The sequence below is a fragment of the Thunnus thynnus genome, chromosome 12 (genome assembly GCF_963924715.1).
Source record: "Thunnus thynnus chromosome 12, fThuThy2.1, whole genome shotgun sequence".
Lineage (NCBI taxonomy): Eukaryota > Metazoa > Chordata > Actinopteri > Scombriformes > Scombridae > Thunnus > Thunnus thynnus.
In genome coordinates this window covers 32,841,418-32,854,059 of record NC_089528.1, presented here as the reverse complement: position 1 = coordinate 32,854,059, position 12,642 = coordinate 32,841,418, and the positions used below count along the sequence as shown (strand labels likewise).

The following is a 12,642-nucleotide window of genomic DNA, read 5'->3' as shown; positions in this document are numbered from 1 at the left end:
TTTTGAAATGTTCAAGTTAATTTGTTAAATGTGAACAGCTTGAACTGCAGGACAGAGTAAAAAACAACAGTCCTACTTTAAAAATGATTTTAATTTCAGCCTTTAATTCTCTGTTTTAATTTAATAATTTAAATTCAAAGAAGATAAACAATGTGAAATGCTGTGAATCTCTGATCATTTAAAATGTCTCCAGTTGTCTTTTAACCTCAGTCTGAAATCATTTTGACAGATTTTTGAGGGTTTTTCATTTTTTGAATGTCTCAGCATTTTCCGTATATTACGGTGGTCTGTTAGTTTTGACTGATGAATCTGATTAACTGTTGATCTTTTGATAGTTTTGAAAGTAAATATGTTGTTATAAGTTCAAACTAAATCATAGATGTCTGAATTATATATTCAAACTTTATGTCCTTATTTATATATAGTGTATAGTGTAAAATAAAATACATTAAACAGTCATATAAACGACTTAAAGGAGTTTCTGTCAGATGTTTTTTCTGCTCCACCAGTCACTCACTGACACACTGTTTCACTTCCCTCTGAGAAACCTCTCATGCATATCAGCACAGAAAGAGTCCTCATATGGCTCCACCCTCTCACAGTAAAGGTGTCCAAGTGTTTGGTGTTGGATTGACAGCTGTCCTCTAATCTGATTGGTGTCTCCTAGGTGATGTCCGTCCCACCCTGACGGTGCTGCCCCCCTCCAGCGAGGAGCTGCAGCAGGGGAAGGCCACGCTCATATGTCTGGCCAACAAGGGCTTCCCCTCAGACTGGAGTCTGGCCTGGAAGGTGGACGGCAGCAGCAGCAGCAGGGGGGAGGAGAGCAGGAGCCCCGGGGTGCTGCAGAAGGACGGCCGCTACAGCTGGACCAGCACCCTGAGGCTCCCTGCAGACCAGTGGAGGAAGGTGGGCTCTGTGACCTGTGAGGCCACCCAGGGCTCCCAGACTCCAGTCTCAGAGACACTGAGGAGAGACCAGTGTTCCCAGTCCTGACCTGACTCATTGGGACTCTGCTACTGGTTTTACTCTGCTACTGCTTTCAGTCTGCACTTTGTCTGTTTCTTTCTCTCGTTGCATGTTTCAACATTTAAGTGTTCTGGTTTGCTGTAATGTTGAATGTTTCAAAGTTTTAAAACAATAAAGTTTCATCAAAAATGCAACTGTCAAGGTGTATTTTACAATAAGAGTGACATGTTGTTTGACCTTTTTTCTATTCCATATATAGAATCCATTAGGAGCATTAACTCAGTTAATATACACATCCACGATAGAAACAAGTCAGTCCTTTTTCCCAGATCACCTTTTAATTCCATTGTGTACCATGGAATATGTTCTTCATGTAGCAGTATCATCTCTATTGATGCAAAGGTAATCCACCAATCTAGGGTATCTGTCACCACTAAATATCTGGTTAAAAACATGGATCTTCTTGAAGAGGGACATGTTTTTTTCATTTTCAACATTAGATAGAGAAATCAGGGTATCATCAGCATCATGTGATATAAAATGTCTATGATCTGAGATTTAAACCAAGTCATAAGTAAGTTCCACTTCAGCGACAGACTGAGAGAAGAAGATAGCACAGTCTCTCTCTCTGTCAGCAGTCTTCACATTATCTTTTTTATTTCTTGCAGTAATATTGATGTGCTTTATATGTTAAAACTATGCAGATCTATACATCAAATCAGTTGTGTCCATATTATTAAAAATATAACTGCTGTTATACTGTATGTTACTATAACTACTGAAAACAGATATATTTCATCCATGCACACAGAATTTGGTTAAAGGTTAAGGTCACAAGGATTTCAGGTGATGATTTTACAAAGAAATAATGCTCCAGGCCCTGCCTGCCACTGGATTCTACTGTATTAGTTTGTTGAGATTACGTGTTGCGATTATTATTCTCCACAATGAATCACAATATGAACTACAAACACACAAAAAATGTTAAAAGTTACAAATATTACTATGCAGTTTAAGAGAGCATGAATCAGTTTGAGATAATAAAGCTTCTGACTTTTTTAAAAGTAGAACAAAGATGAAAAGAGAAGCTTTTACTTCTTTTAAATTTTACTCCCAAATGTATTAATTTATTGATTGTGTTCGGTTACTAACACTGTAATGTTTTGATAGCTTGCATTATAAAAATTCCACAAAGAGTAACTTTAAATGTACATTGATGTAAAACATGAACAATATCATCATGCTGAAAGTTTAATGAGTTTTTAGTGTTGGTGTTCTACCATAAACTGTAATTTAATCAAACCTCTAGTGATTAAATCTCTGTGCAGCTTGAGTCAGATCAGTTCCTCTCCAGCTAAGGGAGGTTTTTGTATGATATTGTATCACTGTGTGAACAGAAAACTGTCACACTGCTGAATGTAGTAAAATCCTGAATTTCCTGTAATAAACTCCTGACAGTATTAAACTCCTGTATCTTCAGTCTGAACTCTACTGATGGTCAAAGTGTAGTCAGTCTCATATCCGCTTCTACTAAAATGGTCTGAAACTCCAGACCGATGATTTGTAGCCTGATAAATCAGGAGTTTGGGTCATTCTCCATCTTTTTGAAGGTACCAGATGAGGTAGGCACCAACACTTGAACTGGTTTTACATGTGATAGAGACTTGTGAAACAAAAGCAGTGAACACTCCTGGTATTTAATTTCATATTATTTTCATTTAATTTAGCTTTAAAATTGAAGGGGGAAATTATTACTTCTAATTTTAAATGGTTTCTGAGTGTGTTTACTATTTCAGAGGTTAAAAGCTATATAGCCTTCATACTCTATACCAACTTATATTAGAGTGTGGTATTGTACTGTGTTAAAGGGTTAGTACACTCAATTGTTTGTTACACTGTGGTCTTACAATAAGGTATATTCAAGAGGTATAGGATTTCCAAAGTGACCCAAGCAAAAAACATTAAATTAATCAGAGATTATATAACAAAGGAAATTAGGATAAAGAACTCAGGGCCCCATCTACATAATATAGAGGGTAGACGGGCTACACTCATATTAGAGTAGGTATAATAACAGGGAAATAGTCCTCCTTGTTGGCCGCACAAGAAAGGTCAATTAGAATTATGATTGTTATTAATATTAATTATGATTTTGCAAGAGTATAAGGTCTTTTAAGGTTAAGTGACTAACATGCAAGCACAAGACAATAGAAACAAGTTCACTTTAGTTACATTCACATTTATTACTAATAATAGTACTAAACACTACAACATTTTACAGACAAGACACAAGAGGGAAAGAGAAACTGGTACACAAGGCCATGGCTAGTGAATGATTGAAATGCATGATGCAGAGTTATCTATTGTGTAGTTGGTATGAGAGACCTGATAAACAGATGAGATGACTGTTACCTGAGAAGCAGTGAGTCAAATCAATGGTACCACAACTGAGTTCTGAATTGCCAATTGAAATGAGAAATCATGAAAGCACCAGGGTTTAAGCAAGTTGGTGAAGGTTTTGTATGAATACTTGCTTGCTCTCTGGGGTGGCTTCTTACGGAGAATCGAGTCTGATGTGCTGTGGTGAGGAGCTGGAGTCTGGATCTTGTAATGATGAGTAAATCGGCCAGTCCGAACTTGAAGGGTTCCCATTGGAAGAGAGCTCCTGCTTTATGCTCTCATGCTCTCCTAGGCTTGACCCTCAACTCATGATTCTAGATTCCAATGGTGGTGGTCTTTTATCCAGATGGTACCATCAGTTCACATTGGGGTGTGAATTGGTCTCTCCATCTTACTGGCTCTTGTAGCTTGAAGGATCAAAGATGGTTTGGGTCAGTGGTCTGGTTTGGTGACCATGCAAGAGATGGGGGTTCATTATCTGATCCTTTCTATTTGCAGGAGGTGGTTTAGATGATCTGGTCAGTGAGGAGTTTGGGACTCTCACTTATATATTATTGGCCAGCATTCCTGGGGGGTTGAAGACAGAGTTGGTCTGTTGCTTGAGGATTGTGCTGTCTGCCTTCAAAACATGCAGGGACTTTACCCTACATCTTTAAGACTATGTTGACGTCTTCACATGTCCTGTTTGGTCTGATTAGCAGTCTGACAACCAAAGAAATCCAGTGTATGATCATGTATGACACAGAAAAGCTTCAGATCCTCACATTTAAGAAGCTGCAACCATCAAATATTTGGTACTTCTGTTGAAAAAATGGCTGAAATTATTATTTGATTATCAAAATACATGCTGATTAATTTCCTGTTGATTGACTGGTTGATTGATGGCTGCAGATCTATTCCAAACACTGAGGGAGTGTTTGCTGTATGGTATAACACTGAGGCCTCTAGTTTCATGGTGGGAAACTGTTTTAACAGAATCTCCCCTTTGTGCTGGTCCAGCACTGCTTTTTCCACACAGTCCTCCTGAACAACAGAACGTCTCCTGCTGCTTCCATGACACAGAAATATCACGAACATAATCAGTAACAAGTTTTAGTTCAGGCAAGCTGTTCTTTTTCATGCACACAGAAAGACATTTTCTGACATTTTAAATAGTTGGAGCAAGTGTTTGGCCTGAGATAACTGTCAGGAGCTCCAAGTAAATATGATGAGTTTGTCAGGAGGCTGATGGATCTCAGTGTTCAACTCAAACTTAACAGAACTGAAAGCCGTGTTAAACTGTGATGAAGTTCATGATGTCATTGATGGTTCAACAACCTATAGAGGTGATTTCCTGGCCCCGCCCACTGAGGTTCAACTCAACCAATGAGATTATTTCTGTCTGCAGAGCAGAAATGTTTGAGGAAGTAAAATCCCAATCAGCTTGATGCTGAGGAGAAGGGCTGTGCAGCAGAGAGGCTGTTTAGTTTCTTCATTCTACTGCAGTGGAAGAACATTGATCATCTGCTGTCTGTTTGGTATCAACAACTCCAAAGACATGTTGCTTTACCTCTTTATACTTTTATCTCACTTTATAGGTGAGTGTTAGAACAGAGATGAAAGTCTCATTTTACCTGATGTATTAACCAGATATCTGTTTTTCACAGCTGGATGATTTTGTGGAAGTAAATTCACAAACAGAAAGAACATGTTGGGTTTTTAATGTATTTAAAAATGATCAAAGATGACAGTAAAAGTCAAGAACCTCTGTTGAGTCTCTTTTAAAATCTCTTGCAGACTAACTGACATGAATGACTCATTTTGCAGCCATGGGTTCCATGAACAGCATAAAGCCAGAAAATACTGAAGAACGTGTTGCAGAGGGAGGAAACATCAACCTGACCTGTAAATATGAGGGTTCTATCAGAAATATCCAGTGGTACCGACAATACCAGAGATCCAGACCAGAGTTCCTGCTCTACATCACTGAGGGGGGATTGATTCATCCAACTGTTTCTGATTTCTCAGCTCACATTAACAAAATAGAGAAAGAGAAACGTGTTGATCTGCAGATCTCCTCTGCTGCAGTGTCTGACTCTGCTGTGTACTACTGTGCTCTGCAGCCCACAGTGACAGGAAACACCAAAACTCTGTACAAAAACCTTTGGAGCAAAGACAACAGAATACTCCACAACATCCACTAGAGGGAGTCACACACTGTTAAACTTCAGTGGTTTCTTATCAAACAGTCTAGATTCTTTTCCCTCATGAGACACAGTTGTGATGAAGAGTTTTACAAATGAATGTCATTTGACATATGAGTCTCCTCCTACTGACTGCAGAGGTGGCTGCATGGCAGAGAGCTGTTTGATTCCAGCTGTGAACATCAGACCAAACACAACTCACAAAACCACTCAACACTTATTCAAACTCAACATTCACTTACAGCACATTTCACTTGTGTAACCATGGAAACACTGGCTGTCATTTTACTGTTTTCAGCTCTTGTAGGTACGTATGTTTTTGTCATTGTGTGATATTTTCCAAATGATGGATATTTGACTCTGGAACAGAACTTTAATACAACATGTTTCCTTCACTAGGTAACACCTTGGAAGATGATTTCTATAGAAATCAGTCAAATGAACAGTTGATCAGTTTGTGTCCACAGAGTAACACTGTACAGTTGACATTTTCCACTGTCTTCTCCTCTCAGCCTCATGAACAATGTTAGTCTAATGGCTTCATTTTCACACAATCTCTCCTGTACGAGATGAAGTCAGTGGAAGAGAAGGAGAATCTGTCACACTCACATGTACCTATGATACAACCGAGACTCGTGTTGCCCTTTACTGGTACAAACATCATTCTGACCTTCAGGCACCTCAGTTTATACTCTGGAAAGGAGCAAAATCATGGAGTGATGAAGAATTTATTCCTGATAAACGATATAAATCCAAAACATCAGCTACATCAACTGAGCTGACCATACAGAGTCTAACCCTGGCAGACACAGCTCTCTACTACTGTGCTCTAGACACACAGTGATAGAAAGTGTAGAAGAGGCTGTACAAAAACCTGAACACAGATATCTGACTACTCTTCAAAGAGGAGGGAAGTGGTATTCAAACCACAGCTTCATATCAGATGGATCAAATCCACAACAATGACAAACCAGCTGGATGATGCTTCAAACACAAGACACCATCAAACATAAAGTGACATAAAACTGTGTGTTGAACAAAAACCTGAAGTTACTCGTCGGGTTAAAAAGTGAATGTAATGAAAATATGAGAATGTTTGTTTCATACTGTCAGTTCTTATCATGAGCTGTTTCCATTAGACATTCAACAAGGGTGTCTGCTGCCTCCACTGTTTGAACTATGAGTGTGAATGAGATATGGTCATTGACTACTGAGCATGTGCGAGAATGCTATTCTGTTAACAGAGCTTCGCTAGCTTCTTGTCCTACATATCACTATTAACATGGTAATACTGTTGTATCAAATTGTTGCAGAAAAAGGTACCAGAGCAAAAAACTGTCTTTTGAAAATAAAAAGGGAGTCAGAGGTCCAAGCAGCAAAGTGTTCTTTAATGCCGGCAAAAAAGGGGAGCAATCAGCACTTTTACAACGAACCAAATCGCTCCAAAGGTCTTTTCTTTGGGGCATCTGTTTTTATGCCCTTGGGTCAGCTTAGGTCACACCTTATCATCCACCCTCCCTAATTTTTGACCAATTATTATGTTACTTTTATCTCCGTCACTCGTTGTTGGTCAAAACTCTTCAAAACAGGTTTTGAGGTGTTTGAGGATATGTACTGGCATATTCAATTCTACCTGATTATATCCAATTTTTATATAAGTATTGGGAATCATTTTACACCATTATTGCCAAGTTGTCTTCTGGCCTTTTATTTTTTATAAGTTATTCTAGTCATTTTACACCCTTATTTCTTGATCTCCTCCAGAGAGTATTTTTTTAAAAGGTGAGGACTTTAGCAGACCCAAGCAAAGTGACATGTAATACAAACGCACTCAAATTTCTCCAGTGTATGATTATGATTCTTCTACCGTGCCTCTATACGTACAGTGTGATTAAATATGGTTCATGAGATTATAACTACACCAATACAAATTGTATCACACTAGCCCTTATTACTTATAAACTTATAAAATCAATCTGCATAGCTTAATATTGTCTTTAAGCACACCAATGACTTTTAATGAAAATACACCACAATACATTATGAATTTCTTGAAGAATTTCAGTACAAGTTACAGTACATTTCTCAAACAGGTTGTAGCCACTGTAGGTCTTTGGTTATTGGCCATGATTAATGCTTCTTAACTGTTTAAGTTAACTAGTGTGCAGTGTCTGCTTAACAAACCTGATCTGGATCCAACTGTATGCAATCATTTCAGGTCTAGCTCAAAATGACCTTTTATTTCAAAAAATATTTTGAGTTGTTGGATCTTAGCTCAGATTTCGATACAGTGGATCATGGAGTCCTCAGTGACAGGCTACAACGGTGGGTTGGCCCATCTGTTTCTGATTTAAGCTGGTTTATATCATATTTATCAAATAAACTATTATTTGTGATGGTTGGTAATGATATGTCTGATGCTGCTGTCTTGAGTTATGGAGTGCCTCAAGGGTCTGTTATTGGCCCTATCTTATTTTCTATTCATATACTACTGTTTTAACATATCTTTTCACTTTTATGCAGACGACAAACAGCTGTACATTTCCCTCAGATGTGGCAATTTCAGCAAACTGTCTGATTTAAAGGATTGCCTGGACTCTATGAGAAGCTGGATGTTTAAAAACTTCTTTAACTTTCTTATTCAGTGATGATACAACAGAGGTTTTGAGGCACTATTTAACTACATAACTAAATCTTTACTTCAAGATTCAAGATTTAGTTTATTGACATTTTCTTGTGTATTTGCATACACAAAAACAAAATGCTGTTCCTCCCAGCTCACAGCAGTGCAACAACAACAGAGAGGATAAAGATATACTGTGTATGCAAAAATTCTATTTAAAAAAATGATAAAAACACATAAATCCCAAGAGAAAAAAACAAAAAATGAACGAGCAGTTAGCAGCACAGTGTATTAAAGTGCATTTAGAGAGAAAAGTACATGTCTCAATTGGATGTAGACAGCTCTTGCATGTCAACGACTGACCAGCACTGATGGGGGAGTTATATAATCCATTATGCTGTCCAGAGAACATTTGGCAACATGATTGTTGTTGTATGACTGGTATGTATAGGTTAGCAGTTAGCCTAGCTTGCACTCATCTGCGCTTGCTTTGGGTCCACTGGGTGCAGCAGACCAAACGCCATCAGCTGATTTAGCTCCCAGCCAGTATTTCTCAAAGCAAAAGTCTTTGTCACAAATGTCCAAAAAAACTGATATAGACATATTATAGACATATTTCCCCTACACTCCACAGGATGACACAGATGTAGACGTAGACATGGACAACGATACTGCAAGTCGGAACTACGAGAGGCCGCTGCAAACGTTGGTTGTTCCACCATTACACCAGTTCATGGAGAGAGAGAATACCACCAACAAGGACCCCTTAATTTCTCTTCTTGTCTCCTTCTCTTCTTCACAAAATAACTCTTCTGTTAGCTTCCTCAGTGCAGTTTCTCCTTTGGAATGTAGGTAACAGTAGCAGGTAGCAGTTGACAGCTAGCTAGCTGTTTTGATTTAAAAATATATCTAAAGATGATATTTCCTCTACTGTTAATTAATGTTGTTTCCTCTTCTGTAGAGTATCTTCTGAAGATTATTTGAAGGTTATTTTGCAAAATGTCCCACTTTGTATGTCCAAGTTTGAGATGTATTCAGGAGCCCATCTCTGGTGCAGCCACTCTCTGAGCTGTGAGAGCAGGGAGGAGGAGATTAAGGGAGGAGCAAAACTGTCACTGAAGTACAGAAAGATACAAACTTTCACTGTGGTGTTTCATACTAAACAACACAGACAGTTTCTTCTTATCTTCAAGATGGTGTCAATGCAATTAAGTCTGTTTTCAACTTTGTTTCTGATCACACTAACAGGTAGGTGACACACTTCATATTTACTTCTATTGATGTTTGATTGAAAACTGAGCATGAAGTTGTATGTATTCATGTTATGAGTCTTTGACAACATGTTATAACAGAGTTATCTCTTCCTTTAGGTGTCAGCTGTCAAGAACTCACTCCAGTCAACAATGAAGAGAACAGTTTAGAAGGCAGCACTGTTACTCTGTCCTACAACTACTCCAAAGAAGCTGATTATGATGATCATTTCTTCTGGTATCGACAATATCCAGGAAAACCACCAGAGTTCCTCATGTACATCTCAGGGCTAAATCACACGAGACCAGCAGACTTTCTGAAGTCAGACAAAAGGTTCTTTACTGATCTGTTTGAAGAAAAGCGTGGAGTCAAACTGCAGATCTCCTCTGCTGCAGCTGTCTGACTCTGCTGTGTACTACTGTGCTCTGCAGCCCACAGTGACAGGAAACACCAAAACTCTGTACAAAAACCTTTGGAGCAAAGACAACAGAATACTCCACAACATCCACTAGAGGGAGTCACACACTGTTAAACTTCAGTGGTTTGAATCTTCACATATTTGACTCAGCCCTACAAAAGACTCATCTGTATCCAACATGTGTGAAACCTGGATTATGATGGTGACTGCAGCATCACTGTCATTTCCACAGTTGAATCAAAGAAGTGTAACAGAAGGGATGAATGGGTCCGACTCTTTCTCTCTTGATAAGGATTCCTGTCTCTCAGCTCAGAGTATCTGCTGATGCAGAGTACTGATCCCATAGCAGTGCTCTCTTTCTCCCACATTCAAATCTGTGCACCCCACTGCTTGAAACTCATTGGAACAACTTCAACATGAGGTCACATGAGGTCATGGATTGCTGACGTGACTGAATGAATATAACTGGTAGTGAAAACACTGAAGTATTATAATGACATGGAAGAAGAGACTGTATTACATGTAGATTGGTCTCATCATGGCAGATACTTGATCTGATGAATCACCTGAGTATTACTGCAGATACTGATGTAGTGTGTCAGTGTTTGTCTGTTCAAGGCTGCATTCTGGGGCCTTTTCTGTTCAACATCTACATGCTGCCACTAGCTCAGGTTATGGAAAACAACTAAATATGTTACTAGTTATACAGATGATACACAAATTTACATAACCATATCACCAGGAAACTATGGTCCAATACAAGCACTGAGTAAGTGCACTGAACAAATCACTGATTGGATGTGCCAGAATTTTCTTCAATTAAACAAAGACAAAACTGAAGTAATTGTTTTTGGAGCCAAGGAAGAACAATTAAAAGTCAGCACTCAGCTTCAGTCGATAATGTTAAAAACTACAAACCAAGCCAGAAATCTTGGTGTAGTCATGGACTCAGACCTGAATTTCAACAGGCACATTATGACAATTACAAAGTCAGCCTACTATCACCTGAAGAATATATCAAGAATTAAAGGAATTATGTCTCAGTAGGATTTGGAAAAACTTGTCCTGCATTTATCTTCAGTAGACTCGACTACTGTAACGCTGTCTTCACAGGTCTCCCTAAAAAACAATCAGACAGCTGCAGCTGATTCAGACGCTGCTGCTCGAGTCCTCACTAAGACCAAGAAAGTGGATCAAATCACTCCAGTTCTTGGATCTTTACACTGGCTTCCTGTCTGTCAGACAACTGATGTCAAAATACTGCTGTATGTTTATAAAGCACTGAATGGTTTAAAATACATTTCTGATCTGCTGCTTCATTATGAACCATCCAGACCTCTCAGGTCGTCTGGATCAGGTCTGCTTTCTGTCCCCTGAGTCAAAACTAAACATGGAGAAGCAGCGTTCAGTTTTTATGCTCCACATATCTGAACAAACTCCCAGAAAACTGCAGATCTGCTGCAACTCTCAGTTCTTTTAAATCGCAGCTGAAGACTTTTCTGTTTGACTTTTATTAAACCAAATTTAAGGGTCAATATTTTACACTGCACTGTAACTTTTATTCTCCTGTTTTATCTGTCTTATTCTTTTTTTAGCTTCTTTTTATTTCCAAATTTAACACTTTTTATTGTATTTAAATGTCTTTTTACTTGTGTTGCTTTTATATTCTGTCTTGATGCCTTTTATGCTCTATGTAAAACACTTTGAATTGCCTTGTTGTTGAAATGTGCTACACAAATAAACTTGCCTTTCCTAACAGAGAGAACTATAAATACAGAACTACAAAGAGACGGAGAGATTCAGGGAGGAGCTAAGCTGTTACTGAACTGTAGAAGAGACGAACTTCCATATTCAGCAGAGTTCAATACACAAACCACAAACATTACCTTCATTCAACATGCTGGCTTTGCAATACTCCGTATTTTACTTACTATTTCTGGCCATTCTGGGTATGTTGGATTCCGTATTTTATAAAAGTTTAATACTAATAGTATCTGAATGTGATTAAGACACAAACTTTCACTGTGGTGTTTCATACTAAACAACACAGACAGTTTCTTCTTATCTTCAAGATGGTGTCAATGCAATTAAGTCTGTTTTCAACTTTGTTTCTGATCACACTAACAGGTAGGTGACACACTTCATATTTACTTCTATTGATGTTTGAACACTGAGCATGAAGTTGTATGTATTCATGATATGAGACTTTGACAACATGTTATAACAGAGTTATCTCTTCCTTTAGGTGTCAGCTGTCAAGAACTCACTCCAGTCAACAATGAAGAGTACAGTTTAGAAGGCAGCACTGCTACTCTGTCCTACAACTACTCCAAAAAACTAGGTGGTGGTGATGAGTTTTACTGGTATCGACAATATCCAGGAAAACCACCAGAGTTCATCATCTATCATTTAGGAACTGGAAAGATATTAAATGCTCTAGTTTCCGGACTGGAGATTTCAGTGGAGGAAAAACAAATCCATCTGCAGATCTCCTCTGCTGCAGTGACAGACTCTGCTCTGTACTACTGTGCTGTGAGGCCCACAGTGACAGCAAACCCACAGTCTCTGTACAAAAACACAAGCTGACACACTGACAAGCTGCTGGAAGCCTTTTTTCCACACTGTTGTACTGAACTTTTTACCTCCACTAGAGGGCCACATTATCAAGTAGGCGGTGCACTACTTCTGCACTGTGTTCAACCATTCTGTCAATAATAACTGCTGCTGTGAAGAGAACAATTCTCAGACTGAATGTTGAACATCAGATAGTTTCTCCTGTTGATTTAAACCTTGTTGTAGAG

General features: G+C 38.5%; 1 gene segment (V, D, J or C); it reads left to right on the top strand.

Moving 5' to 3' along the window:
• The window catches only part of LOC137194870 (Ig kappa-b4 chain C region-like), a 44,216-nt gene extending 43,032 nt beyond the window's left edge, over positions 1 to 1,184 (top strand). The window contains 1 exon segment of the C gene segment in view: positions 668 to 1,184. Within this exon segment, the coding sequence occupies positions 668 to 993 (326 nt within the window).
• Positions 1,185 to 12,642: the final 11,458 nt, after the last annotated feature.